The following is a 17646-nucleotide window of genomic DNA, read 5'->3' as shown; positions in this document are numbered from 1 at the left end:
AATCATGATAAATTGAAAAATATCTAAAATTATGCTGCCCGGACATACCATCCCTGCGTGATGCGATATAGTGTGTTGTTCAGATTTCACGAGCGCGTCATATATCATTCCACGCGTCATAACCTTTTTACCTGGGGTCATTTGGAATTGGCAACTAGTAAGAATATCGATTATATAAACCAGTGATAGAACGCGGTATGTATGATGTACTATGTTGACAAAAAATTAGTTTGGGATTTTATTAACTCAAATAAAACACAACATTGGTTTGGCGAGAGTATTTTGTGGCCAACACAACGTTTGTTATACTGTAGAGCAGAATCACCGTAAAGGGGGATATTGTATTTGTAATAAAGCTTTTTTGCAGCTGTTTGTATATTTATGAACACTAAAAAATCACTTTCAAATTATGAAACAATTCGTTCGACATGTACACTGTATCGTAATGTACCAGTCACCTGAAACGTGGATTTTTCTAACCAGCATGCGAATATTTATTTGTTTTTCTTGAAATGGAAACTTTTGTGATAACGTCCAGGTTAAACGTTAATCTATTATTTGTAAATCCGCAAAACTCCGGAAAAAACCTAAAGTCGAAAAATTACGTGTTGTGTTAGGTACTGCACAGAAAATACAGAAGGTAGGTCAGTTTGGAGGCGAGTTACTGATTTTGAGGGGATGTTTACACTAATTTGTGCTGGCATAAGGGGGAGGGTCGCGTTTTTTTGTGTGCAATGCAGGCCTCACGACACAACAGTAACAGTAGCCGGGATTTTATACACAGTCTGACTATGTTACCTCAACAAACACCTATTTTTATTACTCATTCAGCAGTTGTATTTACATTGAATGACATGTTAAAAACTTAACTTATATTCAGAGCTATGAATAGGCTTCACTGATGATTCCAATGGAAATGAAAGTTTTCAGCCAATAGACAAAATATCTAGGTGGAGTTACTGGATCAAAACGTTATTTGGCAACTAGCAATTCACCACCGGGAAAAATAATATTTATATAAGAGTAGTGCTGGATTAAAACACACAGATGTGTTGTAGTATAATATTATGATATAATATGTATTTACAAAAATAGCAAGAGTCACCGTTTGTTTACACGTGTTTTAGGAGATTGTAATTAATTAACTACATTACTTAATACCCCGATTATTCAAATGCGATCTTTAAAATATAATTATCATAAGTCATGATTATTCAGTCTAAGAGGAATTAAGGCCTTCAGTACTAGTTAATATTAATATTAATATTTGACCAAACATTGGTGTGGTCAGCACCTTTGTATTATAAAGCTACAACCTATGGTTGTCAGTTCTCATTCCACTGCAATATTTCGCTACAATTCTTGCTCACTCATCCTTCCCTTCACAACATATTTGGCATTCTTTGTCAGGATTTGTATTTTTCTTTACCCCGAGTTAGGGGAAACTTTTGTTGGTAAGGTGGCTGTGCTGGCATGCCCACGTATTTAACAAGTCATTGTGAATAGTCCCCGTTAATAAAATAAAGTTACGGATCAAAAGCATAGTTGGTAATTTAGAGTGAAAAAATGGCTGATCTAGAACCAACATAAATTAAATGCATTTAATTACTCTTCCAAAATCCGAATATATGGCAAGAAATTAAACGGGATATGCTATTCTTGCATTTTTTGTACCCAAACTGATTTTTTTTGTCTGGGCACATGTACATAAACATAGTAGTATGGTTAAAAGCAAGATTGCAGGAGTCAACCATCTTTGACCCGATTGTGTAAATAGTTGTCATGGTCATTTATACTAACATGTATAATTGAATAGCAAAAAAGAAATAAGACAACAATACATTTTGAAAAGAATGAGAAACCAGTTGGTCATTTTAGATTCAAACATGTAAACAGATTGTCAAGGACATGTACAATGTTTGTATTAAATTTGAACAAAAATCGACAAATCCTTTTGAAGAAACCACATTTTAACTAACTGATATGAACATGTATTCTTATATTTATGATGTATGTGCCAAACGCGAATGAAAATAGTTTAAAAGCCTTGGAGATATAGTAGTATGGCGAAAAAAACAAGATGGCCAACAGTCGGCCATCTTTAATCGTGGACATATCTAAAACATATAATGAATGTACCACATTTTAACAAAAACTGACAAGGCATGCATAAGACCCCATTTCCAAGAAAACAATCACAATGGCTGCCTCTGGCTGACATATTGAATTGAATCACTAAAACCCTGCATTCGCATATGTTCCATGCAAAGAATGAACAGATTTGGTCCACAGGGTTCTGAAATATGACTCTGGACGGCCGATGAGATATTTTGATGAGATAACGGCTAGTCATTTATAAAACTGGGTCACAACAAAGAACGAGAAAGAAAAAAAAAATATTTGTATAAGAATTTACACGACCTTTCTGATGTGCCTACATTTGTAAAGCAGTGCATATTTAGGCGTTGCTATAGCAGCAATATCATTAATACTTCACCCATTCATGCGTATAAAACAAAGTGACCACGTCACCCCCTTCTCAACAAAAAACAACAACGAATAACAATCATTCATATTATTGATCACTGATATAAATAAATATTATTGTTTATTTTCCCGAGATGATATGTGTTATCGACGATTTATATTGTTTCTATGGGAGTTAACATATAACGAGTTGCTTCAGTGTTCCAAATAAAATATCAGTCACGTGGTTGGTGTTGTTTCATATTTTCCCACTGTGACAGCCATACTTTTACTTTTGTTCATGAAAACTGAACAGCTTGGCAATGTAAATAATAAAAATTCATGAGGCGAAAGCTATGTTATTAATAGTCGGTTTTAAATGTTAAAATTACGTCTAAGTGTAAATCATTATGCACACTACAGCCGGAAATACCATGTACTGTAAAGTATAGATGCAGTTTCGTGAGCACCACGGAGCCCTATGATTATTCTGAACACTCTTAAATCTGCTGTTAAGTACTTTGTATCATGTACGTTTTTCGCATAAAGATACAAGTGGATATAACACTATTAACATGCTGGCTGGCCACATAAATCCAAAAGCATTTACAAAAAGACATAACTTATAATACGAAATTAAATGTGCATGCTTTTATTTATTTTATTGTACTTATACAGTGGTTTGTAATCCTCGGTGATTTGGTGTGGCAAATAGACCTGACATGACACAAACAAACAAACGATGGTAAACTAAATAAGGAATCATATTTCACAGCAAAATTGGTGTTTTTATTTACTTATGTATAACCAAATTACCGCGTTGCATTGGAATTGGACATGTTTGAGCTCCAAAATTTTAACAATGGGATGCTATTAAATTCTAAAGCGTGTTTCGAATTGTAATAACGGTCATGTCATGAGACTTAGCAGTTAATATGTTTATAATTATCTTATCGGATAAGTCGACTCTGCTTTAACTGTATGTCAGAAAAGCAGTAGATTTCTATTGCATTATTGGCTATTTTTTCTAATATCAAACCCTCACTAGAAACATCATGGTCAAGAAAAATAATTGGAAACAGTTACTCTGAATATTGACCTAATTACACTTTAATATATTAGGAGACAAAGTCTAATTCAACAGGAGGTGTTTTGGTTTTATTTTGATATTGTGATTAAGTCTGATTGACACTCGTAAACAACTATGCTTAGTCTAGTGCAATTTAATACACACTTAATTCTAGTATAATTCTCAGATTAATGTTAATCAGCATTTCCATTTCAATTTTTCATTTGCTAATTACAACTGGTATTCAAACATATAAAAGTGATTTAATCATGCCAGATAAATGCAATACCCACACAACTTCGGGGAAATTATTATTTTGAAGTTATGTTCTTGATTTTTCACTATGTGGTTAATGACGTAAAATGAACACACTGTAGTGTTAATGTAACACATATTTAAGGTTTAGTTAAATACTGAACAGAATAAGACAAAATTATAGCTGTCTTTGAGTATTATGTTACCATATGCTCAATAATGTATTCACTTGAAGCACGAGAGAGAAACAAATATGCGTAATTGATTTTATGCATTGTTTTTATTTAGAAAAATACGCACATACAACCGTTCCAGCGTATCTACTTTTGGAGATCTGTGCATATTTATTTAGACGTTGCTATGACAAAGGTACCAATAATATATCATCCATTGGTTTTAATACACATTAAAGTTAACACGTAACCAGTCCGTAAAGCGGCCTACTTAACCAACACAAACCAGGTCAAAAGCAATGTACTAATATCATAGGCGTTTAATGGTATTCACTGTCAAGCAAAACATTCGTATTATTATTATTATCAATCGCTAATAATTATTTTGTGTATATTCAGAATAAATATGTTGTGGCGTGTGTAGTGGGCGGAATGATTAATATTGATTTTAATTCGGTAACCGCATCCTTAATTAAGTCATTGAAATTTCCATTGCAGATAATGGACATTTTATAATTTTAATATTTTCGAAAACGATCGAAAACAGCTATCATAATTTTAATGTTTTGATATTTCACATTTTCTTCTTAATAATAGTTCATATTTATGACAAATCTGCTGGTGAAAATAGAGTTTATTTTTGTTTAAAGGCCCAAGTAGATTATATAAACTGCTAAACAATAGGTATAATGTTTTTGTACGTCTGGAGTAAACAGCGCCTGTCAAGCCTGCATTGTACCAAAATAGGGGTAGAATGATTATGACACTGTGTTTATTATTGTTCACTGTTCTGGGTGCCTGCATGTAGTGATATTGAGCTTCCTCAGAAAATAACGCGGGGTACAACTATGACTTGAACTCGATCACATTAGTACTCCATGATTACACAATCCCCAGAATTGACTATTGCAGCACATTCGACCGATTTTGTTACACGTGAATTCATTCAACAGTCGTCTTTGCAGCGATTTTCATGAACATAATTGGCTATTATATTCTTTCCTAAGTATATTTACAGGAACATAATTTTCTCGCCAAAATTTATATTTTGTTCAATCTCGATCTTTTCTAATGTAGCAGCCAAATGGTGATTTTTTATTTTAATATTTCAATGAATTTAGGGGTTTTATTCATAAATTAGGTGGCAGTATATAAGCTGAAAACAAACTAGACGCACAGTAAGGTGAACTCTTAAGCAGCAAAAAATATGTTATTTAAATTGATGACTGTCTACCATAGGATCCATTATATGTAAATAACCGTAATCAGCTCTAAATTACAATTTTTCGACGAATTGAGACATAAATATGTCAGAGTCAAGTGAAATAAATCGCGCCACATTTGGGAAAAATCTAGAATGTACAATTTCGTATTTGATGAAATAAATGTAGATACGTTAAGCGAACCTATATGACAAGAACAATGTGTTTGAAAGCTATAAAGTGCATGATAATGCAGCCATGGTAACACAACACTAACAATAACTGCTAATAATAATTGTTGTTGTTGTTTTCGTTGGCGATGACGATACTCACTTCAAATATTTGCCGATAGCGGCAGCAAGTACAAACTAATGATATTCCTATTTTAAACATTGGCATATGCTGATAGCAGCGACAACGACAAGCAAGTTCTTTTGTTATCTTTTATGATTAGTCTGCCAATAATTACACTGTATATATACGCTTGACATTAAATATTCTATTGATTTTATTAAAGAAGGATATGTATATCTTTTGACACCATTCTAAAAGCATTAAAGTAGAAACATCGCATCATTTAATATCAGTAGTAAATAAATGAGTTTACGATAGTGCATTTACAGAATTGATGTTACACGGTCTGATTCTCAACGTATATTGTCAACACAGTTTCAATATCCTTAAAACTGATTGACTGGTCTGTGTAGCCAATCATCAACAATTACCCATGGTCTTATTGTTTCAAAATTAATATTTAATCCACTGAACAATGGTATGGTATCGCACAACATCACCTCATTCAAACTCTATTCCAGTTGAAAAAAACATTACCCTCCTCCAACTGACGTGTGAAGCACCCAAACGAATTTCCTATCAAGGTGAAATAGGTATGTGATTGTTGTTAAATATGATACTTCCTAATCGGGATAATTATAGGGACAGTTGTTCAAAACTTCTCGATTAGCTGAAAGAATTTCATTTTGTAAAACGCCTTTCAAAAATCGTCAGTCAAATTGCATAGCACATTAACTGACGATGTCGACGTTAAGCTAGCGAGAAGGGTTTGGTGACGTTTTTGAATAAAGCATTCTATGTCTGTTGTTTAATTCAGAGCCGTAATTTAACGTATATGATTCAAAAGCATAAGTATAGAGGGCTTTGTCGCAGCCATTGTTTACACCACGTGACAACAAAAATGGCGAACATTGTAAAAATGACTAAATACGCCATTGCATGAGCTCACTGCGGAATTTTCGAATGAAATTTACGTCATGCATTGTCCTATTCAACTCCATGTGTTCCCGGTAATCAAAAGACCTATTTTTCCTATTTCTACTCAGATTTGTTTTTTTGTCCTCTAATTATTTCATACTTGGCACCTTTAACAGACTATTATTTGGTCACAAAGCATTTTCATAAGAAAACAAGACATATTTAGCACCGTTATTATCTTTTGAATGATAAGTGCGAGTTTGAATGTCATAGCCTGAAGGCACTTGATTTGACGGTTGTTCCAATGAGCCATACTGAATCAAAACTTAAACTCGAGAAAAACGCGAAAAACAGTTTTGAATAATAAAACAGTGCAGATTTGCTGCATTATTATAAACATACACTAAGAATGGCTAAACTTATTAACCACTGGTAACATAGAACCCATTAAGCGCGTCAGATAACGAATAATTTCAAGCTCAGTTCCCTACTGCTGTAGCGTTCGAGAGACATGACTTCCATTGTTAGGCAGACGCAAAACGAGGGATAATCCTCTGACAAACATTACTGTCCCACTGTACATGCTGACTGTTTACAAGCAAGCTAATCCTTCTGTGTCTCAGATAAGGAATCTAATAAAACTATTATCACAGTGAAACAAAACAATTTGCTGCGACAAGAAGACCATAGCGAGACGCCATAGAAATCACAGGAAAACAGTCCCTTGTTTAGTTACTCCTCGTGAATTATTGGTGAAAAAAGATGATGGGCAAGTATCGCCCAGTTACGGCTTCATTATGGATAGTACAGGTTCTTTACGCAAAATTAGTATTCAGATTACAGTTTTCAATTGAAACGTTTACTTTTTGTTGACTATGCTATATCGACGTTCTGTCGTCGCAATTAGCAAGTATAATTTGTTATGACTACGTTCATTACTTTGAACAGACAAAGCGTGCAACGGGTCAAACTCACGTATCCAGGCAATCAACTTCGTTTTATTAAAATTATTTTGTAGAGAAAAAACGTAAAGCTGTGTGAATGAATGTAAACCACTGCCGATAAAAACTAAAACGGTAGTGTCAATGGAAAATTAGATGGGCACACGATCTCTGCGTGAACGGAAACGATGACTTTGTTCATTTGGCCATGGACGTACTAAAATGATTTGGCTGATAACGACAAGGAACATATTTCCTGTACTCGATTTCTCGTCTGATGTAATGGTGTCGCCATGGTTGTTTAATGTAGTTGTTGAAAATCTTCGTGGAAGAGGATATTTCAACGTCTATTTCGAACCTCTCGCGGGGATGGTCATAAAATGACCCCGCGTCAATGATTTTTCTTTGCCTTGTATGTCATCCGCGACTTCACTTACTTTCTTTTTCTCGTCATTGCGTTATCAAAATGATGTTAGTAAAATAGAATATTGGCTAGAAAAAATAAAACAATTTAAAAGAAAATGACCAAAGTTATGAACATGTTTTTCCAACTAAGGCTTAACTGACAATAATGCTGACAGTGAAAGTTAGATAAACACGCATTGTTTGCATTAGGAAGCTTATCACCCGTTATGTTAAACAGATAAACATCATGCAAATACCCACGAAACGGCAGTTGTAGTTATTTGTGTTAGAGTTTAAAACTCTAATTGGAGCAGCGTCTTTCCGATGAAGTATCAATGTCTAAAGAAACTGTTTTATAATTTTTGTTGATAAATCCCTCTCGCTACCTTAAATATTACGGCAAAATCTAGATAAAAAGGTAGGCAAACAAATTTGATATATTGCAAATTCAACGATTTGTCAGCACTTTTTTCATCAACTTCACAAGTCATGAACAATAAGCGTTAGTCGACGTAATGTTCGTTTACAAATATGAGTGGTACAGTGTTGCACTCCTGTATCTTAATTTTGAGTAATGCTTCGTTAAATTCCATGTTTAATGGAGTGCCCTGTTTTTTGCATATTTACATGTTTAGCACCGTGGTAAATTCAGAACCATTTAAGAGGTATATTTTATTCTGTCGTATTGGCATAAATGTTGTAGTCGATTTATTAGCATTAATAAATTGTATTTATTGTAAAACACCTCCCATACGAGATGATATATCATATGTTAAGACAACCTCAATTTCAGCCTTAAGCTTCGGTTACGCCAAATTATCGTAATTACAAATCTCGGTTGAGATATCACATTTCAAACAAAAATATTCATCTAAATTAGAGAATTGAAGATACCTGTATAATATCAAAGCAATCCGAGTTGCGGTTTATAACAAGCAGTCGAAATTATCACTTTTACAAAAATATTCATCAAAAATAGAGAATTGAAGATTTCATCACGAAATGAACATATCTGAGAGAGGGCAGTTTATGTGGTATGCAGTTAGCTTATAGCTAGTGATACAATGTCAAGACGATTGTAAAGTAAGAGCTATAGTCAACTAATAGGCAGGCCTAAACATTGTGATGTAATATCGCAAGCACGGCATATTTCCGTAATAGAAAAAAAAGGAGTTCTCATTCGACCCAACTACATATTACTAGCACTGTTGGCATAAGTATGCTTAAATTCTTGCAAGGCAACAAATAAACTGGACCTGTTTCACTGATATTTGTGTTAAACACTGCTATAGGCGCCATAAAACTAAAATGTGCCATAAATCGCCGGTGAGTAAAGACATTCAAGATTATTTAACTATCAGTACTGATTAAACGTCTTTGCTTTTTGTATCATGCTTATTATGAATAAAGCAGTACATGACAATACGCTGCCATGAGAAATTTGTGCATTTGTAATAGTATGTGAACCTGTTCTAAAGGATTTGTATAGACTAAGTACCACTTATGTTGAACTGTAGTGTATGAATTTGCCAGTGCAAAATGTTTTAATCAGGCTTGCCTACAACAATGTTTTTTTAGGATCACCGAGAGCTGCAACCAGTGAAGACACATATCAGAACAAAATGTCCAAGCCGAACGGTAATAATTATGGACTTTGTTAGTTGCATCGTTCTCTAAAACATATTGCACATGATTTGACACTGACATCCCATGTTAATTCATTTTTCCCAATCGCGTTTGACAATGTACAGTGTTAGAATTTACTATGCAGTCTACTTGATGTGCAATATCAAATCAACATATGAGCTTAAATGGTAGCGATGCTTTTTGACCAACATGGACAACCACATAAATATGACTCAAATTAACATATTGCGCGGGCACATGTGAAGCAGGATGTGCTAACTCTTTATAAATTACCTGCCATCAGCTCTTCGTTATATACCTCAAAGTCCATTGATCAATCTTTCGCTGATTTGACTATGATTTGAAATGTAATTGACTTGCCCTGCAGCATCACTCGATAGTTACAATCAATGATGATGGTTTGCAAAATAAAACAGTTCAAAAAGATGTTCAAACCGAATTAAAATTGCATATAGCCAGTTTCAATGGTTATAATATTATTAAAATATTAAATCAGAATGAAAAAAAAAAACATCCACAAACAAAATAATTACAAATCAGACACCTTACAGAATATTTCTCTCCGGATAATAGTTTAAACTTATTTGAATATAACCTTATTTGAATATTGAAAAGTTATACTGCTATAAAAGTTATACAGCAAATGTTGCTATATCTCAGATATATTTTTATTATTAGGAGGCTGTTTAGATAATTAATGCACAGTTGTGAAAGTTAAAATAATTACCTTGTATCTGGCCTAAGTACAAATAGATTTAACTAGGTTATGTTCATCACAAGTTCATATAATAATTTATAACGCTATAGGGAGGCTGTTTTGTACAGATCTCTTTACCCAAATGAGCTAATCAAATGAGCTATAGGACGTGTGTTTTGTGCAAGCCCGCTCACATTCACCATATACACATTTGCATACTTATGCTTGCGTAGCAGTATTGTATCCCTGTGTATTAGCTGCACTCTCCCACGTCCTTACTGTACGCTCCCCGCTTACCCCCCGAATGCCTCCCATATAAACTATTTCTAGAGCAAAATGTATGTGAAGTACAATGATTCAATATTATTCGATGGGCGGGGGGGGGGTGGTTGGGCAATAATACAATTAACTCGACTGTGTATATGGACACAAAGTATGAGTTAACAATATATATCTATATTTATTACTATAATGTATATGCAATTCTCTGTAGTAAACATTGATGCATTTTACTGAAATCTGATCGGAATTGGAAATATTAAATTGTCCTTCAAAAGAAAAGCTGAAAAAAAGTTTGATTAACTATATATGAGAATAAAACATTGTGAGTGAACTGGTTAATTTTAATCACATGTCGGGAAGCCAAGATGAAAAAATCCTAGTTTAAACAATTCTTATTAATGTACTCAAATTAATTCTATTTTTCTCCTGAATCATCATAGTACAAATTATCAGTGCCTATGCAGTGTAATGTCTGCCTTTGTTTTGGCAATCAATGCCAAACTAAATTCAAAGTGCTTCGTCTCTGAACATTGTAGCAGAGTTCATTGGTTCACTGTATAATGGCGGAGTATAATATGAGTTTTGACTGCATTGCAACATCAAGAGCTGGCACTAGTTATTATTGTTTACTCTGTCTTGGCTTATTGGTACATTTCGGCAAATAAAATGTGTATCACGGCAAGAAATTTGTTTTCACGGGAGAGCTAGCTTAAACAAAACTTTAAAGCCATATATGCATACAGGCAAGGACCTGTAATTATAAGTTTCAGTCAGGTTTAAATTCATGATGTTTAAGGCAGTTCCAGTCCTGTATATTTATAATAAGACCAAATCGACTAATGTGAATACGTTGTTTCAATAATGGGAAGCATATAGTACCTAATTTTCTAGTTTTCAAATTGAATTTTCTCCATTGTCGTGAATCCGCAGTATACACACTGTGTAACTAAAACAATCTAAATAAAAAAATGCAAATTCGGTTGTGTTACAAGCCTTGTATTAAACCTCCTAGACAGCGACATTGACATGAAGTTTAATAAAGTCTAGGCGTTCAGTTTTGGCATGAATTTTTCCAAAACATTGAATATACCCACTTTATACGCCAGCATTGTTTTGTACATACATAAATGGTGTTTCATTTATTTGCCAAGGGTTCCACTATTAAAGCAAGGCCATATATCCCTTAATTATACATTTGTTACAGTAAAGCAAGGCCCTGCCTCCATGATATACATATTTTATAGATATCGCGATTCAATGATATTGATGCACGAGGTCAGATTTTGTACAAAAAAACATGTAGTCTAATAATTCAATATACATTACTTTATTTGCTTTATTGATAGTAAACGCACTAACGTTGAGCCATGGAAGTGTCTATTTAGAACATGTTATCATGTTGCCTGTAACACGTAATGTTAAAGCAAGCTTTAATTTCATTATGTAAAATGTATTTCCGTCTATTAGATTTTGGGCAAAATGATCATGCTTATTCCCGTGAAAAAGAGAAGGAACGCGTTTCCAGTGACACTGATAGTGCTTCAGCTGCGCACAGTATAACGACACGTTCAGGTAAGTTAATATCAATATGCATAACATAATTGAAATTATCTCTATATTTAGTTGTTTATCTCTTGAGTAAATAATTCATTCATTTCGTTCACACGAACATTATGTTAACTAGTTAATTTGTCGAATATGCTTGATAGCTTTCAGTGATGTTATCCTTATATCACCGGCACGCTCACATCGTTCATAAATCATATTGCCAGTCGTCCTCATAAACTTCCATTTGTACTGTTTTGGGCTACAATTGCTTTGTGAAAAGGATGTTTATTGGCAGTAGTTAATATAAACGGTATTTGTTTTTATTGTGATATATATTCATGTCGTTTGTTTATTTTGTTGTATATTTATTTGCGCTGTATAAATTACTGCAGACAGATCGTCTGACAAATGATACGATAATAAGTGCTGGTGGCGGGCTTAGTTTTGAAGGTACGCGACGGTTCACAATTTCCTGCATGCGGATCTTATACTAATGCTACTTGTTAATTTTATCAATAACGAGCTCATTGATTTTGCAAGCAATACCTTTGTATGTCAATGGTAGTCATTATTTACAGCATATTCGGTTTAATAGTTTGAACATAAGAAGACAGTGATTCTACTTTTCCACTATACATCCTGGAATAGTGAATAAGCTTGTAAATGTGATGACAACGAGTAATTGTTGTCAAGATGTGGACAACTGTTGATGGCAAAATTAAAATATTATTGTGGTATACATTTCAGTAGAGAGCGAGAAATTTACTTAATGTACATATTGCACTGTTCAAGTATTTTTAATCTGACGTTCATTTAGGTTCATCATACTACACACATTAAATTAAAAATGATTGATCGTTATTTCGGAAAGTGAAATTAGGAGTAGGAATGCGAATACATCTCCATCATTCTGTACACTTAATATACGCTCACCACTCTCAAAGTAACGTTTTGTATGCACTAATTTGCGACTGCATACAAGAGTCACTGCCTCTTCCGTCATAGATATTTATCAAAAACCAAGAGCAATATCGGGCAAAATTTAATCTGGAATATCTGCGACTAAGTGGAAATGATAGATGCAAAATCTAAAATGTACAGAAAGTACCACTCCACTTTTCATTCATGTTAATTGTATTAATTCTAGTCATTCAGAGTTTTGATGATCATGGTTAACAACCTGCAGATAACTATGTGTTGCATGTTATGGATAGTTAATTTTCAACGTTTTCCAAGCAGTAATATTTGTATCTATGTATTCAAAAATGCTATGAAACACGTTCAAATTTATTTAACCGCCAGTAATGAAAAACACTTTCGTTTGGTGTATTATGCAAGTCCAACTGCTCAATTAACAGCCGTAGTAAATCAACATTTCATTTTTTAAGTAACAATACGTACTGCAAACCAGTGAAGACACAACTTAAAACAAACTACCCATTACAATGGGTAATAATAATAATGATTTGTGGTGTTTGTTTGTTGAATCATTTCATAAAACATATCAATCATTTGTGGGGCTGTTTTTACATGTATGTACTCACTGGAGAAACTGAAATGCACAGTTTCAGAAATTGTAGAGCCAACATGAATATTGTTGAGTGGTGGTTTAAATACCACTGGATAGTAATTTAATGTCAGTCAATACCCAGACGTATTTTGTATCTACGCTTTTCAATTGCCACTATCTGACTACATGAAATATTCAGTCATTGACACTTATGATTTCATTTCGACGTCTGGAAATACAATTTTTCTAATTTGAAATATCTGTATTCCATCCACAAGTATTTGATTTATGTAACTCGTGATTGAACAACAACGTATGGTGTTGAATGTTTACTATGTAGTCTTTTTGGCGTTAATTTGATTATAAATGGTCAAAATGGTTATTGGCCAACATGAACGACCACTCTAATATGACTCAGACTGATATACTTTTTTATACTTGTACTTTTGCACACTTTTTTTCGAACACCTTAATCAGCTCTGGATTATATACCTTGGAGCGCATTCTTTCGTCGATTCAACCATGTTTTGAAAGGCAGTGTACATTTTTTTACTGCTGCGATAGTTACTAAGCAGCAGGTGATCATGCAATGTATAATGCTATACTAGTAATACGTTTTATCATGGTTTATAATGCACTCACGAGGAACCCCTCGTCATTTAACCTTCAAAATAGAATACATATTCTCATTGGATGGGTTTTATTATGAACAAAATTAATTATAGCCAAAAAAAAAGGATTTCATATGAACTGTATTGTCATTTATTTTAATATTTGTATAACTCGAATATCCAATGATATATTTAAGGAGTATTTAAAAACCGGTACAGAACGAGATTTTGAACTGTTTCACAACATATAAGCACAAGTAATAGTGAATGCATATACGAGGTGAACAAGCAAAAATTGATCTGTATACTGCGTTAATGATTATGCCTAGTATAGTATGCCAGCTCAATTGTAATGATAATTCTAAGACACAGAAACAAAGATTAAAAATTAAAATGGTAATTTAAAAAAAAAATACCACGTTTGGGCCTTATTTCGTAAGACAGGAAATATGTTATATTGTATTATCAGCTTCATAATTAAAATTACGCAACCTGAAATGCAGGCAATAATATAATAAAAAATAAGATACATATAAAATGGTTATGATTTTGGCGATTTTGCAAGGACATACTGTAGGACTAAAGTACAATTTAAGAATACAGTGTCATCTAAACGACTGTACATATTTGATTATTCATTGTTGAGCACATAAGGTAATTGTGATACATTTTATCACGGGATATATTTATTTTTCAGACAAGTCTCGTAAATTTGCTGAGTTTGCGTTGGAAGTAGGAAGACAAATCTCTGGGGGTAAGTAATCATCACAAGTATTTATTGATTTCGTCTATATAAAAACATATCGAATAACTGGTAAATCATATACAAATAGTTTGTAATTGATCATGTAAGCATAAACGTTTTTGAATAATTGTTTACGTTTGTTTTGTTAGCTTTTGACTCAAAATTCATGCACCTGCTAAAAGAATAGGCATATTAAAGTATTTATAAACGTTCAAATATCATCAAACTTGTTTTGTAAATTCCACCCACGATTGCTTATTTTTATGGAATAGTTTTTTAGAATTAGTTCTTTTAGCATTTTCTTAGCATATATTAATAGTAAATGTTAATATGTGAGTCCAAATAAAAAAGCAAATGTATAATGTATTTTTACTTTTTTTAAATAATCTTCGGTCGACTGTAAATTTCTAATATGACATCTCGCTGCTGTTCCAGGCGAATTGGCTGATTTGAAGATTTTATGTGAAAAAGAAATCGGGAAAGGCGTTATTGAAAATATGAATGCAAAACAACTCATTGTGAAAATAAAGGAACATGGTAAAATCCATCCGGAAACGAATGATTTTTCTTACTTATATGGTTTATTATATACAGTTAAGAGAAATGATCTTGCAGATTCGTTGGTATCAATTTGGGAAAACCTGTGATAGTGAGTACGTAACAGCGCCAACATAGATCATTCAAACACTTGAAAAACATATAATATGATACATGATGTTCAGATTCAAAGTTGTAAATGGAATAGTATATGGGACACAACATACACTAATTTGAATTCGGAGTGAGGAGACAACACTTGTTCTGGTTATCTATTTCAGTGATTTCAGTGTAATTACAAAGCGGGATCTCAAATAGGTACCCTTTATTTAAATTGATAATTTTGATCTTACTTTAACATTAAACTGCAAGAATATGTTTTGGCCTTCAAAAGTATAAACTATTATTCATCTCAGTATTCGAAAAGAAGAATTTGTCCATGATAAACGTTATATTTTTGTTTCTAGCCAAGTACGACTATTACAACTTCAAAGGCATTAACTTGGTGTCATGAAACAATCTTTTAATAATCCTTATACCATTGACACAATTAAACGTTCTATTCAGAGTATTCAGAGCTAACATGAATATGCTAGACAACGTTGCTTTTCAAAACTGAATTGTATAATTAGAACGAAAATATTCAGTGTAAAAGTTATTTACATAAAACGGAATATCAAATTATTGTACAGATTTCAATTAAATAATTGTCAACACTCGTTATTTGATTAGCGTAATCAATTTTATATTTTTTAGATAACAGAATCTCAATCCCAAGTATTTATTCAGAATTTTTAGCAGATCATGACTTTATCTGTATATATGCGCAATTCCGAATTTTTTACATGATTCTGTCTATTTTATCTAGGTTAATGTATGTATTTAACGTTTTTGATTAATTGGTTTTTATTTTAAGTTATCTGTAGTTGTAATTTAATTTTGTAATTAAAGACTTAAGAAAATAAAAACAAAATATTCTGTACATTAGTATCTGATGCAAGATCATTACATTTCAATATTATCAGTTTATTAGCTTTCATAAGTAATGAATATTTGCCAAATACGGCAAGATATTTATCTTAGACCCTTAAACCGCATAGAGGAATGTTAATGCTTCACCTTTTGTTTAACACAGACGATAATTTGAAGAAAATTCAGTGTTCAACTTGTATAGCTTGCTATGCAATTTAACAAGTCATTGTAGTTATCATCATGTCTTTGAATTAACATAATATACACACACTGTACTTATTGAATTGAATCTAATTACTATTATTATTATATGTTCATAGTAGTATAAATCTTTATATAAATTTAAATACAAATAAGTGCATAAGTGATAACATTACAATTTATAACGACAGGTGAATTTCGACCATCTCAACATTTTGGCGCAGGCATCACATGTTTCTATAAAATACTGTACAATGATACAACACATTATGATTCTACACAGTTGATACCAAGTAAGTGGACAAGTGGACTAGACCCATAGAGTATATAATCTAAGGTCATCAACATTATCCCATAAAAAATCACATGACATATGACCTGCAATATAACTACTAAAAATTAGTAGAATTGCTTATAAGCAGACATTTAGCAGTAAGACATTAACACTATATTTTACAACACCGTGCATTATAATGTTCCGTCAAGCACATCGATTGCTGAACCCACATACTATTATTCAAATCCAGAATCAAAAGTTAAATTAATAAGAAACTAGACAGTATAATATATTAACATATCAATCATTTGTATAAAATAATGATGTTCTCATCTGGCCTGTCAATGCATATAGTTAGTTTACTATTTGATATATAATATGTCTATTTATACTTTGACACATGTATTTTGATCTGAACTATCATTGCAATGATTTTGATAAGAAAGAATTTCATTCAAGATATCAAGACTAACAATTCATTTATTTAGGCAGTTTCTGTCAATATCCTATTTGATACGGTTGTCGTACCTTTTTCATACCCACATTTTCATGCTAAAGGTGCAATTTTAACATAGTATGTCAAAAGCAAGTTTGTTTCATTTGAAATAGATCAAAAATCTGATAACTGATGTCAAATTTTAATGATGGTGATAGGAATATGTGCGAGTTTGGTCATATTAAAACAGTACTGCAGTACCAATTTACAGCGAAACCTATTTCAAAGATATATTGTCAGTCACTATCAATTACTTACATGGTGATCAGTCATCATATGTTGCCGTGGGTTGAAACATTCCATCTACTATCACCTATTTAACCGTCCTCATTACTAAAAGATTACTACTTGAAAATTACATCTTGTACTGTATTCACAATATAATTATGAGAGGTACCAT

At 32.7% G+C, this 17646-nt stretch overlaps 1 protein-coding gene across 1 annotated transcript; it reads left to right on the top strand.

The window, feature by feature from the left end:
- The first annotated feature begins 5976 nt into the window (after positions 1-5976).
- LOC146745820 (uncharacterized) lies at positions 5977-15814 on the top strand. Its single transcript, XM_085498759.1, has 6 exons — positions 5977-6052; positions 9302-9361; positions 11817-11921; positions 14716-14772; positions 15199-15300; positions 15768-15814. The coding sequence occupies exons 2-6, from the start codon at positions 9346-9348 to the stop codon at positions 15812-15814; spliced, it is 327 nt and encodes a 108-aa protein (XP_085354885.1). The 5' UTR covers positions 5977-6052; positions 9302-9345.
- The last annotated feature ends 1832 nt before the right edge of the window (positions 15815-17646 follow it).

This window comes from Saccoglossus kowalevskii, chromosome 5 (genome assembly GCF_978046115.1).
Source record: "Saccoglossus kowalevskii chromosome 5, keSacKowa6.1, whole genome shotgun sequence".
NCBI classification, from domain to species: Eukaryota; Metazoa; Hemichordata; class Enteropneusta; family Harrimaniidae; genus Saccoglossus; species Saccoglossus kowalevskii.
The sequence above is the reverse complement of the archived record's forward strand: the minus strand, read 5'-3'. Positions and strand labels throughout refer to the sequence as shown.

Bases quoted from the DNA above. Each gene is read 5' to 3' on its own strand.
- LOC146745820 (XM_085498759.1), top strand. The intron at 11,922-14,715 runs GTAAGTTAATAT...TTTATTTTTCAG, and splicing joins CAGTATAACGACACGTTCAG to ACAAGTCTCGTAAATTTGCT. The intron at 15,301-15,767 runs GTAAAATCCATC...TTTTGTTTCTAG, and splicing joins TGTGAAAATAAAGGAACATG to CCAAGTACGACTATTACAAC.